General features: G+C 42.3%; 2 protein-coding genes across 3 annotated transcripts; one reads left to right on the top strand and one right to left on the bottom strand.

Annotated features, from left to right (window-relative positions):
- Positions 1-123: 123 nt before the first annotated feature.
- LOC122622699 (RB1-inducible coiled-coil protein 1) lies at positions 124-10,647 on the bottom strand. The gene is made up of 5 exons (XM_043801350.1): positions 9,781-10,647; positions 2,992-6,041; positions 2,351-2,684; positions 2,191-2,290; positions 124-1,925 (listed from the first exon to the last, which is right to left on the bottom strand). Exons 2-5 carry the CDS (start codon positions 5,820-5,822, stop codon positions 1,156-1,158), a joined length of 4,035 nt encoding a protein of 1,344 aa, XP_043657285.1. The 5' UTR covers positions 5,823-6,041; positions 9,781-10,647; the 3' UTR covers positions 124-1,155.
- A 334-nt stretch (positions 10,648-10,981) lies between these two features.
- Positions 10,982-14,780, top strand: LOC122619113 (A-kinase anchor protein 17A). Of its 2 annotated transcripts, none has more exons than XM_043795833.1 (8): positions 10,982-11,568; positions 11,749-12,209; positions 12,268-12,525; positions 12,947-13,154; positions 13,252-13,883; positions 13,953-14,012; positions 14,081-14,140; positions 14,267-14,780. In XM_043795833.1, exons 1-8 carry the CDS (start codon positions 11,368-11,370, stop codon positions 14,709-14,711), a joined length of 2,325 nt encoding a protein of 774 aa, XP_043651768.1. In that variant the 5' UTR covers positions 10,982-11,367; the 3' UTR covers positions 14,712-14,780. The 2 variants fall into 2 exon arrangements, with proteins under 2 accessions (XP_043651768.1, XP_043651767.1); XM_043795832.1 differs by having other exon boundaries at positions 14,063-14,140.
- Positions 14,781-17,002: the final 2,222 nt, after the last annotated feature.

Below are 17,002 nucleotides of genomic sequence, written 5' to 3'. Positions count from 1 at the left end.
AATTTAAGGAAGTGTGTTCGAAATTGGAGTTCAGTTAAAGTAGCCACCAGCTAAATAGCATAAACGCCTTGGTGAGAAGTTTAGAAATTATCTTTCTTTGATCATAGATTAAAACAGCAGTCGTAGTTTTGAAATGTTTACCATTTTTTATTTGATTTTTGATTTTACACTTTTTTTGTAAGCTTGACAATTCTGCGATCCGCTTCTGTTACACCATCGTTTACACGTTTCCTCATTTAAATCGTTTAAACTATTTTAAATCTAATTTTTGTTTCTTTTTATTTACACTTTGCGTTAAAAAAAACTATCGCTTTATAACGCATAAATCATTATATGGTTTATATCTATTTTGTTGTAATTTTCAAGTGTTTCCTTGTATTAATAAAGGCATAAATAACTATTCGTCGATTTCCGTTCTTATTTATATACAAGTCGAAAAATCAAAATATCCTAGATATAGACAAGGAGAGAAAGTAGAATGTTTAATTTTTGGAGGTACAGGGTAAGAGAGTGGTGTAAGCTGAGCATAAAACTGTGTTTTTGCTGGATGAACCCTGTGTTGTGTTAAGGTCAGTGTGTGTGCAAACTCTTTGTTATAGTCTTTTTAAAATGGCTATAAAAAATATAAAATTTTGTTCCTCATCTCAATTTTACTCGCTACGAAACTAATGTGACTTGTAAATAATTTTCTTGGCACTAAATAAAGCAAATTATAACTTTAAACCGAAAACTACCGATGTAAATATTTTGAATATAAGGTGAATTTGTTAAAGTATGGGTTAAAGTAAGTGTTATTTTAAATACAAATTTCGAAAATCCTAGCTGTGCCTGTATCTCGGTATAGTTGTGTTTGAAGGGGTAGGACCCGTTTTTAGATTTGATAAGATTATTTCATTAAGCAGACATTAAAACATTTGTTTTCAGTTTCATTTTGAATATATATTGCGCATTTGGTTAATCAATCAGTTAAGTATATAACTTTCACGTAGCTGTTTTTGTTGAAGGTTGCTGTTGATGTTGTTTAAGGCCCTGGCTTATTTTCGGGTATTGTTTGTTGGTATTGACGCGGTTCCTACATAGAGTACAAGATTTAGCCTAGATACACACTCCATTTATGTATATTAGTAGTTATACAAGCCTCGCAATTAAGGTGCACTACCCAGAAATGGGAAACTCATCGGCATCGCCATCGTCTTTGCCCTCAAGCGAACGGTACTCGTCCGAGTCCTCGCTTATGGTCGCCGTGCCAATAGACATTGGCAGCATGGAGGCTGTGCTAATAATAGGCTCCGCACTGATGCTGGCCAGGATGCTAGCACTTGTAGAGGGAGTTGCAGTTAATACTGCTGGGGGATTGGGGGGCACATAAATGGTGATGGTTTCCGGTTCCGAATTCTCTGGTTGGATTGATTTACTTGTTTCAGGCAAAGGCGCTGCACTTCCCACCTGAGCTGATTGTTCAAGTTCCTGTTGCTGTTGATGTGGTTGTTGTGTTAGGGGTTGTGTTATTATATCAGCAGAGGCCAACAGTAGATCCAATTTAAGTTTACTTGATGCCGTTGGCTGCTCTGTTATCACAGACTGTGCTTGAGTTGCTGCCGTCGTTGCAGTTGATGTCGGACCTCCTCCTACCATTGCAGCAGTTGTAATTCGTGTTGCAGAGCATGATGCTGTCAATGCGGCTGTTGCAACAGCAGCTGTTACTGCCGGCACTGAGCCTCCAGCAGCATGCAACTCATCCTCTTCGCTGACGCTTATGTAGCGACAACGCTCGCTGAGCAGCGAAGCCGACTCATCATCCTCCTCATTTACGCTCGTAATGCTCACCGTGCGCTGCTTGAAGTTCTGATAGACGCTAGAGCTGCTGCCGGGAGCATCAATGACATCTCTGGGCGATACCACGACTGCGGCGGTGGATGAGCTGGCTAAAAAGGGAGATCGTAAGTTAATTTACTGCAGTTATAGATCATAGATCACTTTATTAAAACCAATGTCTAAGCCACACATTCAACAAAGCTAGTTCAATATTTAACAAAATATCACCAACATTGAGTAAAAGGAATTTGTTTCAAATACGTAATAAGATTCGATAACGTTAAATTAATATATTGAATGAGCATATAGAATATGCATTCAAATGATTCAGTGTTCCCAACTCAGAAGGATGCACCAGCCTCAATTGTTACTTACATTCTAAGCGCTCACGCCGCGAAGCGTTTCGAGAGGGCAAAGGGGCCAGCTTGATGCGATAGAACTTGGATCCCCTACTGACGCGATACCGATTGTCGTCCTGCAAAGAAGCCACACTGGTAAATTATCATGCTAGATAAATATTTTATTATGTACACACTTTTCGCGCCTGGCAGTACTCCTTGTCGGTGACTCGGCCAATGGCGTAGTAGGGCAGCGGAATCTGGTTGAGATCCACAACTGTCTGCGAGGGGTCCAATGCCGGAGTGGGTGAGTTCGGAGCTGTCAACTGGAGACTAGCCAAACTGTCGGCATGGACAAAGTACAAAGTAAGCGAGTCCTGGACGACCATAAATTGCGCGTGGCGCATGCTCCAAACGACGAAGACAAGATCGCCTCGTGCACATCCTTCCAAGGCGATAGATCGGTGACTGGGATTTACGCCAGACTTCGATCGGGTCAGGGGCCCACCAACATTCAGATCGTAGGCAGAGCTATGGGTAGAAAAGCTTATTGTTAGCATTAATTAAACAAAAAAAGCCAATCAAACAAGACCTATAGTCGTGTTCCTCCACTATCAGCAAATCTGCTAATCTTAGCATCCTTGGTCTAATAGCTCTTGTGGTTTCGAAGATTTTACGGACAAACAGACAGACATAACCAGGTCGACTAGGCTAGTATTCCAGCATACTAGTGCTGTATGTATATACTTTATAGGATAGGATACCTGTTACATACTTATAAACGAGTCTAATATAACCTTTTACCCTACCAGTAACGGGTATAAAAACATGTTCTTACTTTCTCATGGCGGCCACACTGGACTCCATTTCTTGGCGCCGACTCTTCTCCTGGCTGAGTTCCTCTTCCAGCCGACACTTGTCCTTGTTAAGATAGTCGATCTTCTCCTTGAGCCAGCTGTTGCCATCCTCGTTGGTGATCATCTCCAGTCGGGTCTTCAGTTGGTACGTCTCTTGTGTGAGAATCTTATTCTGCTCCCGCAGCTGCTCCAGCTGCCTTTCCTTGTCGGCCAACATGTCCTTTAATATGCTCACGTTGGCCATCACAGATTCAGAGTTCAGGGGAAGCAGACGTGATTGCCATAGTGATCGTTCCGAATCAACGGCTTCGCTAATGGCACGTTCCCTTTGGGCAATCAACTCCTGGCGCTGCTGGGCCAGCAGTTGGTCGATATCCACACCAGCGTTTGCGCTGACCACGCTAGCGCTGCTTGTCGGTCGCTCTATTTTCTCAAGACTGCTGTCCGATGGTGAACGCTCCATAGAGGTCATCAGCTTAAATCGGCAACGTAGGGACTCCAGCTCCGTTTTGTGCTCGTGGATAAGCTCCTCACGCGCCTGGGCAACCGCAGCCTGCTTGTCCTGCTCAACCAATTGCAGTTTTAAGCGCATTTTCTCCAGCTTCTCTAGGGATTTCTGCTCGCGTGTCTCACACAACATTTTTAGCACATTGCATTTATCTCGCAGAAGATGCAACTCAGACTGGAGTTCATCCTGGTAGTTGGCAACGTCACTGCGAAAGATGCCCACATTGGAACGAGCTTCGGCAAGGCATAATCGGGCCAACTTGGACATATTTTCCATATCGCTTCGCATCCTCTGGAAACTGTCTGTATTCTCTTCGGTTAGGGTGCCCGCACTTAGCATTAGCAGCTCCTCGGTAGCAGTACTCCGTGCCACTCGCTCCACCAAACTGGTCGAGGTTGATGTAGCAACACACTTGGATGTGGAGCTAAGCTTCTCGAACTCTGTTTCCGTATCAGTTTCACAATCAGAGGCAGCTGCCTGCGCCTGTAGCTGGGCCAAACGTGGTACAATTAGTGGAATATCCCGTTCGTCCTCTTGGTCTCGGTCCACATTCTTAACCGACTGCAGGGCGAAAAAGTCAATCACAGGCTTCATGTCGGGCAACTGCAGCTGTGCGGCCAGTTCTGGCAACTGCGAGGACAGCAGCTCCATGTCCGATCGGCTCAATGAAGGGAGACGTGTGTCAAAGGTCAAGGGGTGCTCATTTGCAAAAGCTGGGGGCATGTCACCCATGCCAGGAAACAGAATATTGAGAAAATGGCCTTCAAAGCTCGCATTGAACTCTCTCCTTCGGCGCAACTCCTCGCTGTGGATGCGATCGAAGTCCGTAGAAAGTCGAGTGGCCCACTGCCGAAACTCATTCGAAAAGATCTTCCGACGCACCACCTCCGCCACGGCCGAAACATAAGTGCTCGGCGCCCGGTGGATTTGCTCGATGATGCAGATGTGACGTTCGGCACGCCGCAAGCAGCGATGATTAAACAACAATCTGTTGTCAAACTCACTCATCCCATTCTCAATCCACACGATCCGTCGCAGACGTGTGTGCAGATTCCAGCCCAGCTCATCCTTGGAGTTGGCTATGCAGCGGCAGTACTCGCGTATCTTAGTGTGATTATCCAGCATTACCTGTAGCTGGGAGCGATGCGAGAGGCAGAGATCCGGGAGGACGGAGTTGTCGCGCAGATTCTGCGCCCGCGCCTCATTCTGCTGGAGGGCTAGTGCCTGCTCCTTTTGCTCCTGCACCATCTTCTTGATCCGGAACTTAAACTCCTCCAGCTTGCAGAGACGGTCGCCGAGGCCCTTTATCTCCTTAACATCGGCCTGGTTAGCCAACTTAATGATCTGATTGACTTCCTCCTTCAGCTTCTCGTAAATGTCCGCACTAAAAATGTCCAATCCCTGGATGCACTCGTCTGACATGAGCTGCAGGGCCCTGTGGTTACCCTTGGAACTGATCCACTGCAGCAGGTTCAGGTTGGGACGACGGGAAAGCGAACTGCTGCCAGTCAAGGTCTGAACACCGCGCTCCGGCTGCTCAACAGATTCCGTTTCCACCTCGTCGCCCATTTTCAGCTTTTTATTGGGAGAATCCGATTGTGAGGATTCGGTAAGAGCCTGCTGGGCAGTAAACACGTCGTCGTTCTCCAACAGTTCGTCAAAGCCATGAAAATCGGCCTCGGCAAGAGACATAAGATCGGGAAGTATGGGAATCCTGCCCAATTGCTTGAGATCATCGGGAAAGTTGCGCAGCAGCCCCAAAAAGCTCTCTCGTTTCTGGAGATGCCGATCAAAAAAGGAGCAGAAATTTTGGAAGCGGTCGCAAAACTCGTTTGTTAAATCCTCCATATTGGCCACCACAGCCGACCAGCCCTGCTGCTGCAGGTGCTGCTCATGAACCAGACGCTCGCACAGATCCTCCTCCTTTCTGGCCAACTCTCGCATGTGTTGAGCCAGCTGAGCGCGCTGACGCACTGTCTCCAGGGCCGGAGGTAACCGGTGACTTTCTTCTACTTGACGACGGAGCTCGTTGTCGGCGTCCGAGTTAAATATCATTTGCGGTAGGCGCTCGTCCCCCGTGAGAAACATATAGATAGGATTGGTGTCCGTGCCAGCTGAGTAGCACGACACTTGGGTGGAGTGCGTTAGCATTTCGCCTCCGCTCACCAGCAAAACAATGTTAGCGGCTGGGATGTTGTGCAGCTTCTGAATCGTCTCCTTAAGATGCTCCACTGGCTGCAGTGCAACGTTCATGTCAAAGCTTAGCATGCGGCCGACGTCCACATGGAACACGTACAGCATCATGAAGCCGTTGGTGATATTCTGTCTCCTCGACTTGGCTACCGCTTTCTGGAGGGGATACTTCCGCTCCTCTCTCTCCCACGCCCGCTTCTCCTCCCTCTAATCCTGATGCTGTCGTCTCTTAAATGGTTTGGCAGTGTTTCAGCCGATATAGTGGTACTTCCTCATCGGTACATGTGCTTGTACTTATGGTTCCCTTATACTCGTGTTGTTATTATTTAGCTGTAAGACAAAAATGACAACAAATAGTGATGAGTACAGATAGTCTTATCTGTGATACGCAGTATACTTATTAAGTTACACTCTTTATTTTAGACTTTTGTTTTTGTTTCAATTAAGTACAAATTTACAAACAATATCATATTTGAGCATTCCACCACCACACAATTGCGTGAGTACGGTTTCAGAAAATTTGTGAAAAATGTTTTCGTTTTTGCCTTTTGAGCAACCACACTCAACCGCTTACAACGATTGAATCCACTAGTAATCCACCGCAGAGGCAGAGTTTAGCCTAGCTATTTTTAAGCCATTTATTGGATCACTTTTACTGCCCAACAGCTGTTAGAAAGACTGCCGCAGTTGCTTTTCGCTCTCTTTGTGTCGTCAGAGGGACAAATAGAAAGGAGTAGGCTCATGGTGGGGGGCGGTTTAAATGTTAATGACTAACTGGTCCATTTTTGAGTCGCAATAAAAATAGCAGGCCCATCATGTGCACAGACGCTTATTCATTTTTACTTTTATAATTTTGTTTAGAGTTTAGCCTCGCAGACGGCTTTTGGCGATAAAGCGCATAACATGGGAAACGGAAAAGCGGAAAGAGCATGGCTCCGCATTTAACACACGCGCACTCACTATTCCCCACACTGTTTATTTATTTGCGAGCTGTAAACATCAGCAACCAGAACAACAACAGAAAGAAACGTGTTATCAACGCACCTTGATTTCAACACGTCTAGACTTGCGGGTGGCTCGAAAACAAATGATCACAGCAGAGAGCGCAGCGGAGAGCAGAGCGCACGACGAAAGTCGGAGACACTTTGAGCGGACGAGAGAGCGCCGCAAGTGTGTGACGATGAATCAGCTATTTTGTAGCCAGATCTCATAGCCATTTGTTCGTGCTATCATTTAATTTCGAAATAAAACAAGAAAGAATGCTATAGTCGAATGCAGGTAGTGGAAGTGCGAACAAGAAGTTTTCTGGCATATTGATAGAAATAGAAAAAAAGGATTTAATGAAAATAATACAAAAATGTTTCAAAAGGGTGGGCGGGACAATTTTGGATGACTTGTGTGCGTGGCGAAAAAGTAGTTTGGAAAATGGTTAGAAATTTACTACTTTACTTTGGGCGGTTTTTGGGCGGGGCAAACAAATTTTTTGCATATCGATAGAAATTTACAAGACAAATACAAAACTGAAAAATCATCAAAACATTTTCCAAAAGTGTGGGTGTGGCAGATTTGGGCGGTTTGTGGGCATTAGAGTGGGCGTAGAAAAATGGGCCAACAAACTTGCGCTGCATCTATGTCATGCTTGATGTCAACTTTCTAGCTTTTATAGTTTCTGAGATCTCGACGTTCATACGGACGGACATGGCCAGATCGACTCGGCTACTGATCCTGATCAAGAATATATGTATATACTTTATTAGGGTTGGAAACGCTTCCCTCTGCCTGTTACATACTTTTCAGCGAATCTAGTTTACCCTTTTACTCTGCGAGTAACTGGTATAATAAAGAGAATTGCACCAAGTAAATTTAGTTGAATCAAACAAAATCAGAACCAGTTAAATTTTAGAACGCACGAGTTTATCTCCTCATCTGAATAACAAATAAACCATTAACTACATATATAAATAATTTACTTTTAGTTTAATTAATAGATTAGAATTTGCAATATTTTGAAAGATATGTGTGGCATCATTGTTTCTAAGCACGGAGAAGTCACGGCAGAGAATGAGAGAGCGATGCTGCCCGCATACTTATACCTGTGTCAATGCAAACGCCGATGCGAAATGCGACGCTGACGCATCAGCGTTTACCTGCCTCCGCGGTAATTTTGTACCGAAACGCATTGTACCATTCCGTTAAACGAAACTTTTAAATTTCCAAGACACGGGATATTAAGGAGAGTTTTCTCAAAATTGTCCACAGTTTGCGAACACGTGTAACGGTACGCCGATTTTATAGCTGACGAAATACCAGGAACGATTAGCCCAGGATCATATATAATTCCCAGGTAAAAATGCGAGGTACACTTAGGTAAATTGATGAAATAACCGTTAGAATTGATAAACAGAAAGCATTAATCAGCCGAAAGGATTGCAAATGGCATGCCCCAATGCAATTATCATCGACTCTTCAACCCAAATAAAATAGATAGCGAGCAAGCCCCGAGCTGATAAGATCTTATCGGAGGAGCTGTATCTGTATTACACTTCAGGGATTATGTATCAAAATATGTGTGATAACCGCGAGAGTCCCAAAATGTCATTGGGTGGATAGCTCGGAATCAGAAGTTACATTATGTAGACTTGATTTTCCGAATTTAAAGCATTGCACTTTTGTTGTTATAATAAAAGATATCAAAGTGAAGCAATATAGCATTTATTTCGTTTATTTGATTTATAAAACTTTAAAAGATTGGGATTAACTTCAATGGTGTCTTAACCAGATAAACTGCTCTATGTCAACATAAGTGTGTGCAAAATGTTGGTATGTACAAATAATTTGGAAATTTCAGGAAATTTTTAATTTCACTCACGGGATATAATATAGTTAAATACAACGACAGTTTGAAATTTGTTAATTTCACTTATTTATGATAGAAATATATGTGTATATAATAAAGTATTTTTAAAATTTTTTACACACACACACAAAATTCGAATATACCCAATTATTTAAGAATTGAATGACAAGACCTGATGGATGTTAAAACAAATTGTTGTATTTAAATAAAATGTAAGAGAATTTAGAAACCTACACCACTTTTTTGCTGGTTAAGATATGACAAAATGCAAATAAAAAACTCGACGACGTACTGAACAGAAAATGCTTATAAAGTTTATATGGGGTTGATGTACTCCGCAATCAAAGAATCTAAACTACCGGATCATTGTGGCGAGTCTAGGTGCCAAATAGCGGACTTGTAGAAGAAGAGGATGGCAGCCAGAAACCCTGAACCAAGCCGGGTGCACTTAAACTGAACTTCTTTGTCACTGCAAACTGATTATAGCGCAGTCAGAGTTTATCAGCCTTAGCCGCTTCTTTTGTTTTGTCGTTGTGGGGGGCAGAAAAAACTCTTTCTAGCTGGGAGAACCATAAAGAGAGCGGCTGGCTATCGTGTGGTTGTGTATGTGAGTCTAACTCCAATTAATGGTATGTGACCCCAGTACTTAATTATAATGAATATACATGTACATTATCTTAAATGGGATTTAAATGTAAATTTAAACAAATTAAGCGAAGAAACAGAAAAGCCGAGAAAAACAAAGAATAGCAGACCGTTAAAACGCAACTGAGAAATCGGTTGAATAGTAAACACATGATCAGCTGATCGCCTGCATCTTATCGATATTCGATAATTCAAGCCGAGCTGCAACTCATCCTGCGTTTTCTCTTTCCCCTCTCCATACCTGTCTTTGCATCCCGCTCGGTCACTCATATGTTTTGCTTTATTCCCTCTCCTTTTGCACTCATTCAAGTGCAGTGCATTTAAAACAAAAAACTTTCGAATGACTAACAAATGCACACAGACTAACTCGGTGTTCTTGTAAAATATGTAAATTAGGGCAATTAATTGCAATTGGGCTCAAACGGACGAACACACAGCCTGAGGGTCGCTGGAGTTCTTAAAAAGCGATAAAAAAAAGGCAGCAGGTGCGGCGTCGGATGCACTGTCGTTGGTGTGCATAAAACTATAACTAACGATTAATTAAGCTGGTACCCTACTCACACTTACCTTATATTCTTTTATCAATTTCCACAATAGTGCGTCAGTGTGACTGTGTTGCGTGTGTGAGTGCGAGAGTACGTGTGTGATGTGTTATTGTTGTCTGTTGTGTGCGCGGTGTGTTTTGGTTTTAATCAATTGTAAACGGGCACGAACACACAGGCTTTGCAAATTATTTTACATCAGCTGTGACTGTATCTGTACCCAATGTGTTTGTGTGATTGTTTTTATTTGCATCAACAGTTTCATTTTTTCCTCTTTATTTTCGCTCGTTTGCTGCTCCCTCTCTTTTAACACTACTGTGTTATTTTATTCTCTTCCTCGCCTTCTCTCGCTTTTCTTATTTATTTTGTATGGCTCTGCTTCTTTTTCCGCCTGCGTATTACTTTTAAAACAGTTTTCGTTGCGTATCAAATGTGCAAATATCATTAACTCGACTTTCCTTAGTCCAAATGTCTATCAATATGTTCGGCCAAAGATATATTTTCCAAATAATTTATACTGTTTTCGCTATTTTTTTTCTTTCGGATCTCTTTCGCTGTTCGCCTTCCCTTTCTTAATCTATTTCTTTGTCTATCACAATTGCGTTTTTGTTGCTACTCCTGTGTGTTGTTGTTGTTAGTGTTTGCTTATGCTTTCTGTTTGCTGCTGCTTGTTGTTGGCAGTTTTACTTTTCGCGTCAGTTTTTTGCCATTTACACGATGCGGGCACGAGAGCCTTTTATGTATTTGGAGTCACACAATTTCACTTTCTCATTTTGTGGCTTTGCTTAGATTTCTAATTAAATTAAATGATATAAAAATTAAATAACGCACTTAGTTCTCACTTTTTTTGTCTTTGCTTATGCCTTGCGATGTGAGAATGACAACAGATTTTCAAGTTGATATCGATAGCAGAGCTGGTGAGGATACGATACACAATGGCTGCCAACTGTTTTTCATTGGCCGGTCTCCACCGGGACACATTTATTCAGAGTAAAGTTTTTATTAAAGCAAAACGTATAAAAGTGGTCGATTGTCTATTATAAAACACTGTTTTAATAAAATATTAAGAGTCCAAAATTGTATATAGAAATATATTGTGAGCCTACTTTCCCGCATAAATATTTATTTTAGTTAAACCTTATAGTATTCTGTTTAGCCGTTGCAAATACCTTCAGTTGTCAAAAGAACCCTGTTTTTGGTCCATCCCTATGGTTTCATTAAGGAAACCTATCGAAAGTCGGCCGTCTCTAGTGAAAAGTGCAAATAAAATCACCCGAAATAGTTTTTCTTTTTAGCAAATAGCGAAGCACACAAAGAATCACAGCATTTATTATACTTAAGTAGCCCATCAGTACTTGTAGTAGTACATACACAATCAGGACGAAAATTCCCTATTAGGCCCACTCATTAAGTCACACTCACACTCATGAAATACTCATCTACAAAAGGGACACGGGCTGCTTTTTTATTGGCACTATCTTGAGCGTTTCTTGGGATGTCTCCTTAGGTTATAGCTCTAGGCTTAGGTTGCTTACTTGATACTCGACACACAAATATTACTTTCTGTATTTTGTCTTATTACATTGCACTGTTTCGAATCGAAATTTTCAAAATGACCCACATCCAGACTATAGAAAATGTGGCAGACTGCACTCCTCTTTACCTGCCGCACAGCTTGTACCTCAAGCCTCTGGCCAAAATGCAAATCTCCGTGTCGCTGCCATCAATCAAGTCCGGTAAATCCGTATCTAACCTGGAGATAATGGACAAACTGGGCGCCGAGCTCAAGCCTGACAAGTTTCTGCTGCTCAAAGTAAGTACCAAACTTTGACTTTATGGAACATTTTTGTATACCACACGTTTTGTATACACAAAAATAATATTTATTTTATGTAAAATATTTACAAATTTAAGAATTCTATAAATAATCCTAAAAGAATCGTGATGTGGATCATAATATAATTAAATACTCATAATCCTTATGCCCGGCCAGGTCTCAAAAAGCACTGTAAACACCATCCGACTGGAAGCTGAGCTGGACGAGCGGAAACGTCTTAGGGCGGCCATCCAACGTTTAGATGGCATTTCGTTACGCATCTCCGGCTTTAGTGAGTCGTTCCGAGTGCGTTGTACAGAGTTTAAGGATGACTTTCCAACGCGACACGACTGGGACTCTTACTTCCGGGATACCAGAAACATGGATGAAATGAAGGCAGGTGAACGGCCGGACACCATTCACATCAGCCATCTGCCCATGCGTTGGTTCTGTCCGCGGCACTCGGAGCACGAAGAGCACGTCAAGCCCAGCGAGAACATCTTTAAACGAATCTTTGAAAAATTTGGACGCGTCCGGATGGTGGACGTACCTATCTGTGATCCGTACCGGAAGAGCATGCAGGCGGACATTAACGGCATGCGGACGTTTAGCTTCGAGCAGGATGTTCTATTCGAAGCGTAAGTTTCAAATAACTTAAATCCATTTTGTTCGTGAAGTCAAAACTTTTTCGAACAGATATGTTCAGTTTGAGGAGTACTCCAGCTTCGTCCGAGCCATGGACGAGTTCAGGGGCACTAAGTTGGTCCGGAAGTTTGTGGACAAGACTCAAGCCATCAACATTTATGTGAGCTTCGACAAACAGAAGCATTTGAGCGACTTGCACATACAGCGCAGAGAGCGGATGCGAAAAAAGTGCATCGCAAAAGCCCAGGACGAGGACGAAGAGCGGGAAAAACTAAAAAAACAGCAGGAAGAACAATTGGAACGCGAAAGGTTTGATAATTATTTAGGTCGAAGAACGAAAGCAGTATAAAGCAATACCTCTGTCTGATTAGTATTCTCGTTCAAGGATGTGGCCTCATTAAATCTTAATTTACGTTCGGTACATACATATGTACCTTATAAACAAGTTTTAATATCATAGATTTACAGACATCCGTTACAGCTGGCATTCTTAATGAAAATTTTAATTCAAATATTCCGCGTTGAGTGTTGCTGCAATTCTACTGTTTTCATATCTAGGCACTTTACATTTATATATTTATGCTTCTTACCTGGCGGCCGCTGGTTGAGGCGAGCCTTTAGCCAACCGTTTTCTGTATCTTCTAGACGAACAGTTAACAAATATTTATTATGCATAACAAATATATCAAAAGCAAAACAAAAACCCGCAACATTGCAACAAAAATTACAGGCAAAAGCAAGAAGAGTTTAAAAAAGCGGAAGCGGAAAAGCAGCGTGAACGCGAAGAAAGACGCAAAGAAAAACACATGAAAAAGATCCAGGAGCGCGGCCAAGTGGAAATCTCGCAAAAGATTCGCATCGAGGAGCGCAAGCTGATGATAGCGCAACGCAAGCTGGAGAGCATACGGACTCTTGAAAAACTATTTGAGCGAATACAGGTAGGCGAAAGCCTTGAGGGAAATGTAAAATAACTCGAATTTTTAATAAGTACAGCAGTAATAATAATATCTTGTTATATTTGTTTATATACTAAAGCTGAAACAACAGGATAAAAGCCGGCGAGCCAAACAAGATGAAGATAAGGATATCCAACGTGGTCGTCTGGTCGAAAAGTACAAGGCTGCCACTGAGAAGCTTATTTGTGATCAGCGTAAAATCGTACAGGAAATTAAAAGCAATACTCCTCTTATTGGGCTTCTAAAGAGCAAGTCCAAAAAGACCACGGCGCCCGTAGACGCCAGCAGCGAAGACGAAGCGGCGGCCAGTAAGCGGCACAAAGTGGGCAACGGCGTAACGGAATCCGCAGCACCAGGCGATGTTAACTCCGCACTGAACCCTTTGAAAGCGGTGGCCGCAATGGCTGCGGGCGCTGTTCCTGGAGCAGGAGGCTACAGTGCTGAGGCTGCCAGCGAATGGATGCAGTCTCTTTCGATGTTCGGATACGGCCTACCAGGTGTATTTCCTGGAGGGCTTTATCGGCCGCCTGCCCCGTTTCCAGTTTTAAGCAATTATCGTGGATTTGCTCCGAGACCTCGCGGTCGTGGAAGAGGGCGTGGCATCGGGATGAGAGGAAGTCGTTCCGGATATGATTCCTATTACAACTCGAAGCATGATCGCTACGACGACGAGGGCGACAATGGCTACTACCAAAAGTCTTCAAGGGGGAGGTACGATTTCAAAACAAATTTTGTGTTACACTGAAGTTAAATGTTTTGTATACTCTTTGTGAATTTCAGAAATAGGTCGCGTTCTTCATCTTCGTATTCAAGGAGCCGAAGCCGATCCCGTGGACGCCGGTAAGTGATACTATAGCATATGACTATAGAGTACTATAAAAAAAATATAGTATTGTTTGTCGTTCTAGACGTTCGAAGTCACGCAGTCGCTCCCACTACCGAAAGTCATCTTACTCATCGAGATCCAGGTAAATATTACAAATGTTTCTTCCATTTTTTTTTATTAATAAAATAACGCTGTTATTTTCCCAGTTCTGTTGCATACCTGTTTCCATTTGTATAATTAATGTACACGACTATTTAATTTATTTCAGGCGCAGCCACAGCAGATCCTCCCGCAGCCGCAGCAAAACGCCGCCACAGCGCAAAAATCGAAAGCTGGCATCGACGCGCCGATCTCGTTCCAGCAGCTATTCCCGGTCGCGATCACGCTCACACTCCTGCAGGCGATCTAGTTCCCGCCGGGATCACCGGAGCCGACATCGTAGCAGTCGCAGTATCAGCAGAAGCCGCAGTCATACGCCGAAAGAAGTGATACTAGAGGCCGACAAGTTGGTGGCCTCTGCCGAAAAAATACAGCGCACCATCGAACAGCGCACCAAGGATAGAATGCGTGTGGAGGAACGTGAAATCAAGGAGAACTTCAGACACCCCCGTACCAACAGCAACCACTTAGCCGCCAACCTGCAAGAGGAGGCCAACGAAAGACGTGACAGTAACAGTAACCGCAGCAGTCGCCGTAATTCACTGACTGTCTGAAACATATTCACTAGTTTCGTTGTTAGTAAGAGTTCCCCATTAATAAATATTTCAGTTGTTCTCCAATTACGCTTGCCTTGTGTATTTCCAATTTTATTAAAGTTAAGTTAGCAAATAGCACAAAATCAAATGAACTTTTTCTACCTACCAGGTGTACAAGTATGAAATGAAATGTTACAAGTATGGTAAATGGTTTGAAAGTCAGAATAAAATGTTAAATCTCAAATAGATGCTAAACCCAAAGTTTAAAGAAATGTTTCCAAGAAAATAAAGATATTTATTTATTTAAAGCTAACTTAAAGTATAAAACTATAAGGTAGCATAACTGGTAGCATTAGCAGCTAAGGCCTTCCGCTTGTCTAGGATGACAATTGTTTATACAGAATGAGAGAAAAATATAGTTTTATATTTTATGAATTAGGTTGGAGTTTTGCGAAAAGGTTATAATTTTATTGATGTTACCGTTCGTTGGGTTAATAAGTGCGGTTGTTGGGTTGATTGACTGGAAGGCATCTGTTCTATGTAGGGAAAAGGAAGGTCAGTTAACTAGGATGTGTTTAATGTCTAACGTAATGATTGCGACCAATATGTTGGGGAGGGATCTGTTCATGTAGTGGGCATTAGTAAGGTTGGTGTGTCCAAGCCTAAGCCTGTTCATAAGGATTTATGTTTTCCTGTTGTGTGTTCTGGTATTGTAAAAGAAGTTTGGTGTGTTAGTTTGAAGGATAACCTTGTACAAGGGAGTTATATTGGTATGCAATTCTGTTTGTATAGAACTTAATTATTTTGTATGTGAAAGCGAAATGTCTCCACAGTTGTAGAGTGGGGTGGAAGCAAGGGGGTATCTTTGGGCATCTTTAACTGTTTTGTCGGCGTTTTTGTTGCCTAATATGCCAATGTGACTGGGGTTCCATACTAGTTTAATTTTTGGAAAGTGGTTAAAGACAAGGTTTCTTATGGTTGCCGGGTAGTTTCAGTTGTTGTTGGTATGGGAAAAGGGAATGGCGAAAAGGGAATTGGAGCAGATAGCATGCTTACCTGGGGTTAACTTCTTCGTTTATGGCTATTATTTGGCTTGAAAGGACTAAGGAGTAGGGGGGAGGAGGTCAAATTTGATTTTTATGGTTTCGCTTGTTACACTATAGCTACTATTGCTATGGCCAACGAGCCATCTGGGCTCCTTTATAGGGATTGAAAGAGCAGTTTGAAAGTTGTGTCTGGTTCTGGATTTGTTGTATTTTGATAGGGATGTGGTGGTAGCTTTATATATGATTTCGGAGTTGCATTTATTTCTCAGGATGGTTGTTATTGGTGAACAGGGGACATTGAACTTCTGACATGTGTTTATTATTCGGAGTTTTAACAAGATTTTTAAGGGGTGTGTCGTAGGAGTGTAGGAGCTTCCTGGAAAGTTTGCCTGTCAAGAATTGTCTCCTGTGTTCCAAAGCCTTTTTTTGCGCTTTAATTATTGGGTTGTTAGTTGGTGTTATTCTAAAAGCTCGCAGAGCTGCGCTTTGTGCCGAGTTTTGCTTAGTTTTATAGCCATTTCTTTAGTGTTTTGTGGCGGTACCGTAAATGCGCAGGCAGTCGTCTATTTTAGGGATTAATATCGAATTTGTTATTTGGATAAGGAGGAAGTGTTGGTGTTGCATTTTTGGACAAAAGGTGTTTTATAATATTAAGTGGTTTACAGATGCCGTCATTTAGATTGGCTATGTGGGTTGAACAGTTGTATCTATTGTTTAGGGTTAGACTTAGGATTTTTGTGTTATTGATTACTGAAATATTTAAAGTGTCTATTGAAAGGGATGCACCTGAGTAAGTGCACCATTGGCTTATATGGTTAAAGAGGGGTGAAATGTTAGTTGTTTTAAAGGAAAAGTCCAATGATATTATAGAGAAGTGGCGCTTTAGAGAGGAGTGGTCTTGTTGCTGGGTGGTCTACGTATAATAGACTGTCTAGAACAGACTTCGTAGGCTTGAGAAGTTCGGGAATTCAGGATATAGTTAACATGTCTTAAGACTCTGAGCTTAAAGGTGGTGGAGTGTTCTGGATCATGAAGTAGGAGATACGGTCCATACCTGGGGTGGAACCTTTAAGAGATTTGAGGGCGGATAAGAGTTCTATGAAAGAAATGTCATTTCCTATTTGACAGTCTGCTTGGGATGGCGTGCAGTTGTTGTATTGGTATTGTTTGTTGTTTTGGTATGAGAGTTGTGTATGACGTGTATTTGCTTGCTGGGAAGCACATAGACAAGGCACAAGACCACATAGACGTTTCATATTTGTC

Source organism: Drosophila teissieri, chromosome 3R (genome assembly GCF_016746235.2).
Source record: "Drosophila teissieri strain GT53w chromosome 3R, Prin_Dtei_1.1, whole genome shotgun sequence".
NCBI lineage: Eukaryota > Metazoa > Arthropoda > Insecta > Diptera > Drosophilidae > Drosophila > Drosophila teissieri.
Note: the sequence above shows the minus strand (reverse complement) of the source record. Positions and strands in the feature narration are given on the sequence as shown.